Raw genomic sequence first — 15419 nt, 5'->3', positions numbered from 1 at the left:
GAATTAACATTTGCATATCTGTAGAAATGACCTTTAAAATACCAAACCTCATTTCATCTCAAACCTCTTTTTAAACCACATTTACAGACAAGATCATTGGTGTGATTAACTAATGAAAAACAAATGAGTTTCCTGTCTGTCTGTCTGTCTGGAATGCTTGACATATTAACAATCTGACAGGCACATGATCAGTACTAATCAGCATCCCATGCATTTATTAGCCAATTACTTTCCTATGTTTTAACTGTAAAGTTTGTCAGAGCTTCTTAACAGCTATCTTTGACACCATGTGTGGTATTAAAAGCTTGTTGAAATGGCGATAATGTGATATCTATTGGTCCCCTGAGGGAAATTCCTCTTTTCTAGACTTCCCACATAAAAGAGGTGGTGACAAAGCCGGAACCCTAGAGATGATACGGTTTCACCAAGTAGCAAAGGGACACTTTGAAAGAGTGGATACTTTGCTGGCTTCAAATATCTGTGTGAGGCAGTGGGCAGGGGCTTTCATACATAGGACTCCCATGATACCAGCAAAACAACAGTAAAAGCAGTGATTTCAAATGACACTAAGAAAGAGGAGCGTTCTCATTTCTTACCCAACTATTGCAGTTGAATTACCGTTTCATCTCCCAAGGTTTATTGCTTAACATTGGCTGCACAGGGGGAAGGCTTACAGTACTATACTTCAGTAACCACACTGGTAGTTATCTAACCTCCCAGCCGATCCGACCCCCACATTCGATTTAATTTCATCACATTTGTAGATATGATTCTACCAGCTGCAAAAGTTGAAAAATGATTAGACTATAAAAAAGGTTCTCTCCTCAGTTGAGAAATAAAAATAATTTACAGTATCTTAATTCCTGTTGGCATGATGGTAAGTAAACAGTATGAGCATCATTACATCCTAAAATACAATGTTGAATGCAAAAGCAAATGAAATGAAAACAAACATCAGTTCCATCTATTTTAATATATTTTACAGAATTGAAACAGTAGGTTTATTTAACTGTACAGCCAGTAGTAATAATTTGTTCAATCTCATTGGGGAGCATGTTTTGACAATCAATGTCATCCTTCGTCTAGAATGCATCAAGCCCAACAGGGAAAAGTAGTAAAATCACACCCACCCTGCCTAAACCAACTCTGTAAAACCATCCCTGTAATTAATTTATGATACATTTGCTTTGGGATTGTCTGGGAAAACAATACTTCTCATATACTTGAGATTTTTAGAGCCTTACATCAACAATGTTCAAGAGCAGCTCTCTTTTTCGTGATATGCTCTTCAGACTTCAAAGCATGAACATTGCATGACCTATATACGAGGGTCAACACGCCGAGAAGGGGGGAGGAGAGTCCTGGCTGCTTGGGAATGCATGCATGCATGTAGTGTGTAGCACATGTGTAGTCATGCATGAGTCTGCATCTGTGCTCTGGCACTCCAGAATAGCACAGTGACTATGCTGTAACTGTATAGGCGATCATCTCAATAAAGCTTTATCTTCAAGAACTTTTTTTTTTTTTTTTTTAAATGCGTATCAGTCTGGTCTGTTTGAGAGAGGAGGTCAAAGGTGAAGGATCCTCCTCAAGGACATTCAGCCTGGTGGATGCTTATAGTCACAGGGGACTTCTGGTTGAATGGATCTTCTTAAATCACTACACCATGCTGCTGCCACATCTATTTCACATAAAACCAAATGAACCTGCTTTATACCAAGAAATATAAATATCCAAACTATCAATTTGCTCAAATTCACATCCTGATGACAAAAATATGGAGATACATTTTTGTGTGCTATTTTGGAGTATGTAATTATTGCTTTAGTATCCCAACTCTAAAATAATATTTTAATAAAGCACAATTCTTTTGTTACACCAAGACGAAGGGCAGTATGCCTGCTTCTTAAGTCACTCGGCTGCAGTGGGGATGTGTTAATTAGTCTTTTGATCAGCCTCCGCCCTGATATACAGACCCACACACACACAATCATGCTAATCAGAAGGACACAGGGATCGTTTTAATACTGGTCTAAACGTCATGTGACCTCCCCATTTCCCCCCACCACACATACACCCAGCCCCTTTTGAGGTCCATAGTAGGGGGTCTATTTAACCCGTTAATTAAAAAGCACAGAGGAGGCTGTAATCCTGTCAGGACGAGGAGGGTGATATAATGAATGAGGGGTGTGTGAGAGACTGAAAGAGAGAAAAAAATACAAGAAAGGGTTTCCCATTCACGCATTCCATCACCATCAGAATCAGCCAAGAACATGGCGACCACAACAACACAACCATGACAGCAACACACAATCCACCCCTCGTTTTGTTGGCTCCGGCTCTCATGCCACACATGCAAGCACGCGACGAGATGACCCCCCCGTAGATCAGCAGGCGTATAAACACAGCGACTTAGAGCAGCAACAGGGGTCAAAAACCCCACTTATTGCCTCCTTCCCTGTTGCTACAGTAAAACCTAAGACTTTAAATAGACGAATGGATTAGGGATGGACAGGCAGAAAGCCACCTAAACAGCCAGCAAGACAGACAACAAGTGAACAAGTCAGCCAGACAGCCAGTCAATAAGCCGGTCCATCGGTGCTGTTGGTAGGCAGTGTAGCCTTATGTAGAGCCTGGGGCCACTGGGCTTTCTCCTCTCATCTCCTGGCTTTGATTGGCTGGGTAAGTTAGGGAGTAGTGTTAACCTATATATGACAGGCTACATTACAATCAGCATGGGCAGCCAGGCACATGCTCACGCTCACACACACACACACACACGCTCACACACACACACACACACACAAACAAAGTAGACTAAATGCACACACACAAAGAGAAAATGCAGGCTACATTTAGCCACGTGTTTGGCATAGAGCTTATGAGCTGTACTGTCCAAACACAGCGGGGGAGTGTGTGTTTCTGTCTGTGTGTGTTGGACACACACACACACACACACACACACACACACACACACACACACACACACACACACACACACACACACACACACACACACACACACAGAGACACACACAGAGACACACACAGAGACACACACAGAGACACACACAGAGACACACACACACAGCTACAGTAAGAGGAATCTGAAGAATGAGCACTTATTAGGAGCCATGCTAAGGTTAACAGTTCAGTTCAGGATAATTCTGTGGCTCTGTGTCTGTAATGCCGGATTCAGACATTTCTATCTGGTAAGATGGTCACGGTGTTGCTGGGAGTTGGCCGAGAGACAAGACAGACGACACAGTGCCAACCAATCGTAGCTTGTTGTCTTTCACAATGCACGTGATGTCATGGGGTCTAAGGGCCCACTTCTGGGAACCACCAAAGGCGTCTGAAGTCTGAATTTCTGTCAGAAAGTCAGATTTGGCGTTGGTTATTGTCCACTATGATACACTACACTAGATAAAATGATCAATTTTCACTCCTGATACCCTTGATCTGTCAGGTCAGGCAAATATCAGCCTGCTATTGTGTAGTCTGCACACAGCATAACATTCACATTACAAACTAAAACAGACTCACACCAACATGAGCTATCCAACGAGAACACATCACTCTGTGACGTTTATGGCACATGCACAGACTCAAGGGCCAGACAGTGGTACATACATGGCAAGAGTAATTCAAGAGAGTAATGAGTAATATAGTTCTGTAAGTCAAATCAGGGGTACTCCGCATACAGCCTTAATACAATCAAGTTCACTTGTTTAAAATGTTTCCAGTCTGCCATAATCTTGTTATACTGGAGAGAATGTTAACACAACACACTGACCAACTTTCCAAAAGCCAACTTGTAAGTACAGTAGGCAAAAACAGGCAAGCTAACCAGAATATTTACAAATGCAATTACTCTCAAACTAGTGAAAGAATGAAGCAATGACCTTCATATTGTCATTGTTTTGCAATCATGCAACCTCAAGCTCAAAATAACTGCACCTTATTTTCTCACTCCACACCCTTTTCCCATGGGAACTGTAGAATAAAAACAACAGTGAGGGTCTGACCATTGGTATGTGGTTCTCATCACCCTATTTCCTTGTCTTGGCTTTTCATGGACTTTGTTTCTTGTTTCTCTCCCGTCTTTGTCCGTTTCCACAGGGCCTCTTCCCATTCCTCTACTCTGTCATTGTATCCATAGGGACTGCAAATAAACTCATTCCTGTCAAGCTGAATGTGACTTGATGCATTGCCTTGTATCACACTGCAAGCACTCAATTTAATGTTTCAAATAACAGGCAAAACTGCTTGTATTATACTGGCACACAAAGTGAAACCAGCATGATGTACCATTCCTTCAGTATGACAACACAGTCATGCTCACATAATCAGCTGTTCTGAGTTCCTCTTGAAATTCTCTGAAATGTTGTACTTGTGATTTATTCTACTGTGCTATTAACTCATAATGTTAAGCTCCTGTTAATGAAACCCAACACTTCCTGCAGATGTTTCACAGCAAAAGTCTTCCAAGGAACAGAGGGATTATGTCCCCGGAGCAGCTGATGGGCATGTAACATGAAACAGATGGAGGAAGTGTTGAGTTTGCATTAGCAGCAAAAAACAGCAACAGCAAATTGACACAGAAAATGAAGGGAAAATTTGATCAAGTGGGAAGTTTAATGGGAAATTCTAAATAAACACCTGTCTCTAACAAAACCTCAAATAAAGGCCTGTTTCACTCTTAAATTGAAGTAAATACATATAAAAAATAATACAAGCAAATACAAAAACACAATGTGAAATTGTTGTGGGCTGTGACATTTGTTGCCAAATGAAATGCAGCACAATTGAAAAGCTAAATGACACTTTCTATTCCATTTCCTGACCGTGGTGCAGCCCAGAAACTGCAAGTAATCATAGACTGATTTGCTTTAAATGCAGACCACTGCAAATCACATTGACTTTGAATTGCTAGGGCTGAGAGCTAACCTATGTCTAAAATCCTAAAATGGTCCCTGTGCGGTTTAACATGCCCTTGGTTGTGGGATTTTTGAGTGCCTCACATTAACACAGCCTTGTTAAAGTTTTGTCCTCTCAAGGTCACAGCTGCTGTTTCCTGTCTGACTCAATACACATCCTCCTGCTAGACAGACGCAGAGAGCATGGCATCGCACAAAGATGATTATGAGGGACGTCAGATTAATGCCCGATTATACGCTTTGATGTAAAAGGGTGTGGACCCCACAGTCCAGGCAGCAGCAGTGACTGTCAGAACCAAACAGACTGAAACCCCAGGAATTAGCTCTGCCAGCCTCCTTTCGCTATTCCAGCAGGAATCCCAACTATGTCTGCTGTAACTAGCCCTAGAGAAAGCCAACAAAAGCTTCAACACGCCTCTCAAAGAAAACAGGGGAGGGAGAGCAGGAGATCAGTGGCACAGACAGAAAAGGAGAAAGATGAAGGCAAGAGACTCTCACAGAAGGAGGGATGGGAGAAAGAGGTACAGTAGGTGTTGAGACATGATGAAAAATAGGGATGACAGACAGGAGGAGAGGGATGAGTTGATAGAGAGGGAAAACATGAGGGTTAGGACAGGGTGAATAGTCCAATCTGGTGCTGCAAGGTTTTTTTTTTTATTAATGTTGAATCTGCCAATTATTTTCTATATTAGAATACTGAAGTGTTTCTTCGAATGTTTGCCAAACCCAACATTTTTTCATTTACATGACAAAAGAAAATAAGCAAATTCTTACATTTGAGAAGATGAAAGCAGCAAATGTCACTAGAAAAATTACTAAAACATTAAATTGTTTAAGAAAATTGTTGCAGATTCATTTTCTTTTGATCAACTAATCAATTAATCGTTGCCGGAAACAATCATATTGTAAAAAAAAAAAAAAAAAAGACCACTTGGTGTCAAAGATGTTCAAATGCCCATTGAATTAGTGGTCAGTGAAATGTGGGAAATGGCATATCACAGACACTTTAAATCTTTCATTTCGAAAGATCAATCATACCAAATGATTGATTACTAAAATGGCCACTTAAACATTATTCTTTTTCCCAGATGGATACTGCGTCTTAATTTTTTCCCCCGTTATCACCCAAGCCTCTCAAGCAGAAAAGACACTTCTAGAACAGTTCGAAAACAGTGAAATAGATGGATGTAAAATTGAAATAAAAAGCTAGAGTAGTGCTGACTCATAGCTTTCTTTGTATGTGGCCTTTTCTAAATTCGGCCTGTAATAATAAAATGTTGCCAGATGGTTGTCCAACCTCAGAATATTCTACTAAAGCCAAAAAGCCATAAAGCCATAAAAAGCATAGCACGAGTATAATGTAGCTTCCACATGTTAGTACAACAATTACAGAGAGAATCTACATCTGAGACAACAAAAGACATTTTCCACAAAAGACCAACTGGGTCCAGGGCATAAACCAACACTCGTCACTCAGTGTTGTCTCTCCAAACTGAAACGCTCCTATAAAGCTCATTGGTCAAGTTCTGAGTGTCTTTGTGTAGGCATGAAGTGTTGGAAATGCTATCCTGTCATGAAAGGAAGTGATGACAGGCATGGTGAGGACTTCATCCCGTCGGCCTACACGATAGATTTACTGTAATGTGGCCTTAAATGAAGGCTTTTAAATCTGAATCTCTCATTATTAATATATCCATATTCACTGACTCATAGGTTTACTGATCTATTTTATGATAGACAACCACTGGCAAGCACCCGTGACTGGATATTATCTGCAAAAAAAAACAAAAAACAAAAGCTGATAGCTACCTTATTTATTCTCTCCCTGATTCCCATGTTTCACACATGGGAATCCATTCAGACATTTACAGACATGCATGGATCTGTTTGAATACTCAAGTCAACAGAAACATTAACCTGTACAACATGCTGAACAGCATTCTCTTTGTAATCCAGATGAGTTTTACCTCCCTATACTTGCACTTTCTTCCCCTGAATTAGCAATCAGCCAGTTTTTCGACTAATTTTGAGGGTTGAAGCTGGGTATCATGATTATACAGCGCTAAGTGCAGTTCTTAAAAAAGACAACATAACTCGTGCCAGTCAGCGTGACAAATGTTATGTAAAAATCAAGCAGGGCTCATAAAATACTTCATTTTATTCCTTTTTGTCTTACTCAAATAACTGTCCCAGCAGCCCATAGAGGACAGACTGCCTGGTTCACTGAATAGGCCAATGAGCCAGCACAGCTCTACGGGATTGGCAGGAAAACAGAGAATTCAACTTGAGAGTTGTCACTCTGACAAAAATGTAATTGGCCCCTCTTGCTGAGCGGGAAAACTAATTGGTTTGACAGCACTGAGGAGGCAATCTAATTGGCTAGGTAATGTCAGTCACAAGAGGGCAAGGGGGGGAGGGGGGACGGGACGTGGTGCCATCTGGGTGTCAGCAAACCGTTAGATAATCCTGGGGTCTCTCTTCTTCTCTCTCTATGCACTCCCATGCTGTCCTGATGACAACTGCTGCCAGCCTGTCTGCCATGTCTTCACTGAGGCCATTCAGAGACATTCACACAGAAAAACCGCAGCTTCAGACTACAACAGCTGACATCACCAGCAAAAGTGTTAAAGGCTCAAGTTTCTACAGAGTACTGCGAGTGTGAGTTTGAGAGAGAGAAAGAAAAAAAAATTAAATCACGCATACATCAGTCAACGCTGACTTTCAACTACTTATGTGTGTGTGTGTCTGTATCTTTGGAGTTTTATCAACCACTCTGGAAGACGAGTGTGTTTCTTCCCTGCAGAGAACATAGTCTTCGGTGGTAGCGTTATCAGCGTTTAAGTGTTTTTTGAGTGTAAACAGCAGCTACTGGCTGGAGGCTAACACCAACGGAGCCTTTTTGCACCACTGGATCAATCGCAAGCAGTGCAACGCCAACTAATACTCACTACAAAATATTTCAAGCTGTCAGAACTGGGGGGGTGAGGAGGAAACAAAACGATACACAAGAGATTGTTTGTGGGAGGCCAAGAATTGGAAAAAATACAATCCCTGTTAATCATCGCCTACAGTTCTTCAAAGACGTTGGAAAACTCACCTGTGGTCTCTAAGCTACTTTTAATGAAAGTAACAGTGTAAGAAGGAGATGAAGAGAGGCATTAATAAACACCTATGTAATTGTTTCAGCCACCATACAGCTTCAATGTGAACAAACTTATTTTATCATATACCTTGTTTCAACTACATTTCTGTCTTTTAATGCTGAATTAAATCATGTTAAGTCTTTGACAGGCACCATCACCCAAAACACCCTGCTGCAATAGCTGAATGCGTGAGCATACAGTCTATTTCAGTTAGCTGAGCCTACTGGACGTGACCTCGTTGTGCTGGTAAAGTGAGCGAGGCAGACAAATAGCAGTCTCACAAGCATAACATCTGACCATTACTGTAGGCCTTCTGTGTGGGAGGGTGGCTGGGCAAGACGACTACCAACAGCTGCCTCAGTCCAAAAGAAAATGCACAGAAATTTTTTTTTTTTAAAAAATAACCCACAGATAAATACTCCCACGCAGACACACAAGCCCTGCAGAAAAGCACACACAAACGCACATATATAAACACACAGGGCTGGCTGTGACTGGCAATCCCAGACATCCTGTCAGGCGATCACTAAGCCAGTCACAGTTCATTTCAGCTCTACGCTGGCTGTTCTCTACAAGAGTACTCAACCAACCACAGAAAATTCCATCCAGCTCATTCCATTTATTTGCAGACAGAAAATCTTACAGAGTACCTGCCTGGTCAAACATCTCAGTCTGAACATGTACAGCTAAGGAGTTGCTATGTGGTTAGTCAAAACAGGGCTTTTTGTCACCAACTTGCTTGCTTGCTTGCTCTTCCCTGTTATGTTTAAGGTTTTTAACCATTTTGGTAACTCATTTTCTGTCTCACTCACTCATCCAACCCTCCCCCCTCATATCCTTTCCGGCTGCTTTCCACTATACAATGTCCCAAAGGGATAAAATGCTCTAAAAATACTGATGACTTGTTCACTGTTTTGTGTGGAAGAGGAAAGATGCCTGTCCAACTGAAGCTGCAGTGGCCTCTCTAAACACCTTTATGTTTTGAAGGATTCCTCTGAGAGTGTACATGCTGCCTGGAGACGGAGGAGGAGAAACAAGCATGGAAAAGAGAGGCGGAAGGGGTTTGCAAAATCTGAAGGTAGGCAGCTTAGTGGGGTGATGCAGCCAAGCAGCAGGAGATAGAGGACACTGGAAGAGGGCAGAGCGGGAGGAAGAGGACACCAAGCATAGACAGGAAACAGCCAGTTGGGGTTAATCATCTCCTGATGCGACAGTGTTATAGGGCAAAACTTCTAAACACAATTTACACAGACAACTATATAGCGGTTGTATATTCTGCACATATAAATACAAAGAAAGACTTCAAAAGACAAGCTTCCCCTTACCCAACCTTGGAATACAAGACATACTGAAGCAGGGTGACACAAGAAATTGCCCTATGAAAGTGCACACACACATAATCTCTTGTGAGGTGCAAATCAATTCCACAGGGAGCAGGCCTGGTCGAACACTCCTTTGACAGGCAAAAAGGAGGAGTAAATGCTGACAGTGTAGAGTGTGGCATTAGTGGAAAATATGAAAAATTGCCCTGCTAGTGGAAAGTAGCAGCCTTCAGCCAGACAAAGGAATGGGAAGCGGTCTCCTGTCATGCTATATGTTAGGAGGTGACTGGAAAGATGGATGGATTTGACATCTAATGTCTCATCTTCTCCAGTATCCACCCCATCTCACTATCAAGAGATCTGCCAAAGCATCTACTTCCCTTTATACTGAATAAAAACAAAACGAGGGCCTGTGCTGGCCTGCTACATTAAAGAAGGATCTGCACTGCTGGGTAATCTGTATCCAGATTCTGCACCGCTACCAGTGTTACTCTGCTTAAGGCTACTATTTCTAGTTTAATCTGCAGCACAGCAGGAAACGTGAGTGCTGTAGCTTCCAGGGGCGGGGTATCTTCCAGTCTGCTGCAGATGGACAGTCTAGGGAGACTGAAAAAACAGAGCAACTGGAAGTTGTGGAGCTGCTCACTGCCTCCTTGCACCAAGGGATCCTAACAATAACTGTCTGCAAAGATTTCTGACAGTGTGACCCATCATTGCCCCCAATACAAGGTCCCTTTGTGCTTAGCCTACATTCACTCCAGCACACAATTTCAAGTGCCGGACAGAGGGAGGAGATCAAACTGCATACATTTTAAGGTTTATGCAATATTATGTTTATAAGGCATACATTCATCTGTTAACATGGTGCGTTTGAGGTCCCAAGCAAAGATCTACTCTGCATGCCCTCATTTAGCCAATCCTGTTACACTGAAGGTGGTACAGGAGACAGACGGACTGGCGAGACATTTCGGAATCTGTGTCAAATTACTTACATCTCAAGCATGATCTCGTTCAGGTAAATCCCATCCACTAATTCAATATATTCCGATAATTTGGTGCCGTCGGTCACCGTCGGCTGCCCGACTGTCTTCACCTGAAAAATAAACGGGACAATGCAAGTAGGTGTTAAGATCAATCAATAAACACTTGCAAGAAATGCTTTTACAGGGCAGAGGTGTTTAATTAGTGAGCTTAAAGACACATTTGAATTGTTAATTAGAGCGCTTACCCAGCAGACTAGAGGCGTGAGCATGAACTGCTCCAGCAAAGGGGTGAAAACCTCACTTTCCATATTTTCCAGGGCAACTGGCGCCGTTTATTTCAGCAGATATGGAAAAAAGAAAAACACCAGTGCGCTCTTTGGGAGAAAGATGCGTTTGTTTAGGCTCCACTCATGTAGCTGATACAATTAAATCGACGCTCATTTTGGCTGGCAGCCACTGTAAAACAGACGTCCGGGGTTTCTTGGAGATATTCGGGTAAAAGAGGTGGGGGGGGAAGAAAAAAAACGTTAATCCACAATCTTCTCGACACGACCCAGCTGTTTCAGATGCCAACGACTGGGCTTGGCTACCTCATGGGAAGCGCAAGGAATCACATTTTTTTGTATAGCTAAGAGGTATTCTCTATCCGAGGGTCCGCTGGTGTAGCTCGCAATCTGCAGAAGCGAGAAAAGGCAGACTACATGAGACCTGTGCCAGGTATGGTTTTAATGATAGCTGGGGTGTGGGGGAAGAAAGGACCGTTACTGGCAAAAGATCAACCTTAAAGAGAAATAATTACTCCGAAACGACTCAATAAAAGAAATTATCCAGTGCGGGGGGATCCAGAGGTTTAAGGTCCTTGGTTTTATAATCTCCTCATATTAATTGTGAAGTCATTTGTGACCGGTCACTGATCTCCTCTCCTGTCTGCCTCCGTTCAAATGCAGCATACTAATGAACAGGGGGAGTTGAGAGGATGACTGGAGGACACTTAGTACCGCCTCCCTCCCTGTCTGTCTGTCTCTCCCGTGCATCTCCCTCCGCCTCTTTCGCTCTGAAGGGAAAATAGGGCATTGATCAAAGCATCCCTCTGTGTTTAGATTTCTTCCTCAGGTCCTGGTGTCAGTGATGGTGCTTAGAAAAAAAACATTTGGTCATCGAGTACAATTCAGTTATTTGATGAGCTGTGTTGGAAAGAAGCATTTAATGTGTTTAAGGAGTGATGCAGACATAAATGGGATGGGACTAAAGTTTGGTTGCAGGTCTGATGTTTATGTGCTGTGGCAACATCCTTTTGCTTATTTTATGCCTTGTCATGTAGAAATACTGGGGGATTCATGCGTATCTTTTGTCTGCATTTGCGGTATACAGTACATTAGAGCAGAAAGGCAAGTAGGCTACTGACACCTGGTGGGTAATGTACAAAGAGGCAACTGATGCACAGTGAATGATATGTCTGTGGGCGTTAACCAGATCCAATGAAAGAAATCGCTCTTATCAAAGTGACATGATGTACTTCCCTCCTGTGGGAAATGCATTGGCCTGTTTGAGGGACACCCAGCAGTGAGGATCTCAAGGAAATGGCTACTAAAGGAATACATTTCTGGTTGTAATTGAGACATTTAAGGCTTTATTGAATTGTGATGTCAGTTTTCACTATTTTGTACATTTTAGATTTATTAAATACTGGATGTTTCTAAATACGCAAAAAAATAGCCTACCATCTAAATAAAATCCAAGTTAAGTAATTTGCAAGGATTAGTGGGGATTTACTGAGATATATGCAGCTATTTTGAAACAAGAAATGGACGGTGAACTTCAGTTTGTACCTGCAGCCAGTTATTTCAAACACACAGTATTTCTTTTAGCTGTATCAGCAGCGAGGTAATGACTGATAATAAGTCCAGACACACAGGCCTTCACTACAGAGGCAGGAGACACCTAATCAACAATTGATGAATGGCTCTGTGGGTGTGAATAGGCAGCAGAAGCTTTTGGCCAAATAGCCAATTAAAACACAATCACTGATTTGGGAACTAGGGACCTGGGTCACCTCTCAGGAGCCCAGAATAAATGGATTATTTTATGTTTCCCTAAAACTTTTATTAAGCACATTTCAGCAGCAGCAGCAGCTCTGTTGGTTAAGCAGAGGTTCTCATTTGCATTTAGAATAACGGTCGCTGTGGTTGGTGCCTGAGCTTGAGGCTATACAGTATGAGATCCTGACTAGACCTGTTGTGTCTTGTTTTCTGTAAAACGTGTTTAACAGGAGGGATGTAAGCTCAGGGAGGGAACACCAGGAAGTTACAGTATATGACAGAACAGTCAAACAAAGTCCTCTTTACATTAAATATGGTTTTAACAGGTTATGTATAACGTGTTATCTTTGGCCACCAGCCTCTACAGGTAAGAGACTGGTTTGGGGTAAGATATGACATGTTTGTGCTGCAAAAGGGCCTTTTAGAGACTTTCTTCAAAACCAAATGGGCAATAAGTATACCAATACTTGTTTCTGTGGAAAGGCCACAACATTAAATATCTTGCATACTGAACACCAGCACTATTGCATACATTTTCCTGTTTTATGTTAAAATTAATTTATTTTAAAGCCTCTGAAAATGTTTCAAATGTTAAAGTGAGCCTATGTAATAGTTACATTGAACATCCATCCAACCTTTGCTATCATTAGCTACCATTAGCCACCATACCAATTAAACTTTACATTTGTAGGAAGAAGAATGTTGTTGTTGTAGTTTTTCTTTCCAAAGTTACATATTCTTGCTTCTCTAAATGTGGTAGTTTGGCCACATAAGCAAACACAACATCTGTCATCATATTTTGATTCAAATGTGGCTAAATCGGGATTGGCAGAGATGCTTAAACATGACATCACTTTTTTTCCAAGTCCCACCCACTTTAAACCATTGAGGAGAGCCTGGACAAAACTATAAATATAGAGAAAATCTCTCCTGTGAAATGTGCTGATTGAGAGAACTCTCTCAAGGCTTTTAATAGCTTTTACAAATTGCCCCCCACAACAGTTAAATTTCCTCCCCGGAAATCAATGAAGTTTATCTAATCTTAATGATGTAAAATAAAAAGGGAATTTACTTCAGAATCTACTCAAATGAAGCCTTTCGCTGTGGCAACCCACACACATCTAACCCTATCACCCCAGCATACGCAGATAATGAAAACCTTTCAAGGCTTGTGTAGTGCCTGCTTACCCACACAGTTGAACACAATTATGTTCTGCTCAATTACTGTGGAGGATTAGATGGATATTTTGTATAGCTCAATGTGTTTGTGATTGTGTATTTGTGTTAGCATTTATTTGCGTTAATGTGGGATTCATTAACCTTGTATTGAACAGGGTGCTCCTGCCTGTTTCATCAGCATCTATTATTCATGATGCTTTTAAGAAGTTTTGTCACAAAGCAGCATCCACCTCCACCTAATGACTCAGTGATGGTAAAGTCCCACAGCAGCATTCCTCACACACACACACACACACACACACACACACACACACACACACACACACACACACACACACACACACACACACATACTCGGTTATGAAAGCAGGCAACATTACCCAGTGGAAACCCACCCGACCACCTCTTTTGGCTCAAACTCCACAGAACCAGTGTACACATGGAAATGTTTCATCTAGTTGGTATTACTCTAACCCAGGGATAAAAAATAAAAAAAATCCACCGACCACAGGGAAAATAAATTCCCTCTCCAAACCGCATGACCTTACAGCAACTCTCTCAGATAAAATTCTCTTTCTGTCTCCTTTAGATGACGGCAGTTTTTGTTTGTTATATCGCTGGAATTTACAAGTCACCACAAACATTTTGATTTGGAGCTGTGCTGATCTCATTGTGGGCTTAAATGCAGGACAGGCTGACTAATGCTGGACAGAATTGTGTGAGTAATCACCATTTCCTCTGTCTTTTCCATCAACATATAACCTGTATTGACTTCTGCTTAGTTAAGGATTAATACTGCTGGGAGATATTGTAATTAGACAAAAATATGTTGAGTAGTAAAATAGTTTTTTTCCCTTCAGATCCAGGGTTGTGCACAGACACATACCGTATAAAGACACAGAAACACACCCTTTACATATATCAACAAACATTACTTCTGCCTTTCTAGACTGACAAATTAATTTAAAGGTCTGACCTCTATCTTCAAAGTCACTCTGACCATCCACTCTGTCTCCGTTTGTCTCCATCTTGTAGTGATACAATGGGAAATCAATGCCTAACATTCAAATCTCCAGTTCAAATGATTGGAACCCCTCTGACATAGTTAAAACCTGCATAGCATAACATTACAGGGTGAAAAATGTGTGTGTGTGTGTGTGTGTGTGTGTGTGTGTGTGTGTGTGTGTGTGTGTGTGTGTGTGTGTGTGTGTGTCAAGAGATACTTTACAGTTATATCATGAGAGCAATATGATTCTCTTTTCTCCCATCTCAAACCCCAGGCTTCAAAGTGTAGGCTTTAACTCTGAGCATACTGATGGAGGCTTGTTTATTAATCATATTATACCCACTCTAAATGTGTTTATAATGGATTTTAATGTTTTGCACATCATATTTCAGGTTTGTCTTGGTCTCAGCAGAGTCTTTTCAGTCTCTCATTGGACCTCTCTTTGAGTCTCTCAAGTCGAGCCGTAATGACTGCTCTGGATTCAAGGCTTGAGACCAAAATGTAATCAGCTCCAGACCTCAAGGCTTTAAATCACCCTATCTGCCCTCTGTCTGAGAGGCTTTTTAGATCAACAACACTGCAGGGAGCCAATATTTAGGAATGTAGGGGTCAAGGTTTTAATGAAACAAATTTGAGTTACTCTGTATGTTTCATGAACATTTTTATTGTAAGACAAACATTGATTTTGTTTAAGGCATGGGTTGTTTTATTGATGTTGTGAAGATTATTCCCCCTGCTGAAATCCTAATCTTTAAACATAAAAAGTACACTCTTTTCACACTGCTGCAGTTATCAATACACCAGAGA

General features: G+C 41.5%; 1 protein-coding gene across 7 annotated transcripts in view; it reads right to left on the bottom strand.

The window, feature by feature from the left end:
• Nucleotides 1-11354, bottom strand: part of ccdc88ab (coiled-coil domain containing 88Ab) — a 69118-nt gene extending 57764 nt beyond the window's left edge. For 4 of the 7 annotated variants that reach the window (XM_051379437.1, XM_051379388.1, XM_051379401.1 and 1 more), the window contains exons 1-2: nucleotides 10634-11354; nucleotides 10398-10498 (exon numbers count right to left, since the gene is read on the bottom strand). In XM_051379437.1, the coding sequence (XP_051235397.1) occupies nucleotides 10398-10498; nucleotides 10634-10696 (164 nt within the window). In that variant the 5' untranslated portion in view covers nucleotides 10697-11354. The remainder of the gene's footprint in view (nucleotides 1-10397; nucleotides 10499-10633) is intronic. The other 3 variants (XM_051379420.1, XM_051379428.1, XM_051379395.1) reach the window with 1 other exon arrangement.
• Nucleotides 11355-15419: the final 4065 nt, after the last annotated feature.

This window comes from Dicentrarchus labrax, unplaced genomic scaffold (assembly GCF_905237075.1).
Source record: "Dicentrarchus labrax unplaced genomic scaffold, dlabrax2021, whole genome shotgun sequence".
Lineage (NCBI taxonomy): Eukaryota > Metazoa > Chordata > Actinopteri > Moronidae > Dicentrarchus > Dicentrarchus labrax.
Note: the sequence above shows the minus strand (reverse complement) of the source record. Positions and strands in the feature narration are given on the sequence as shown.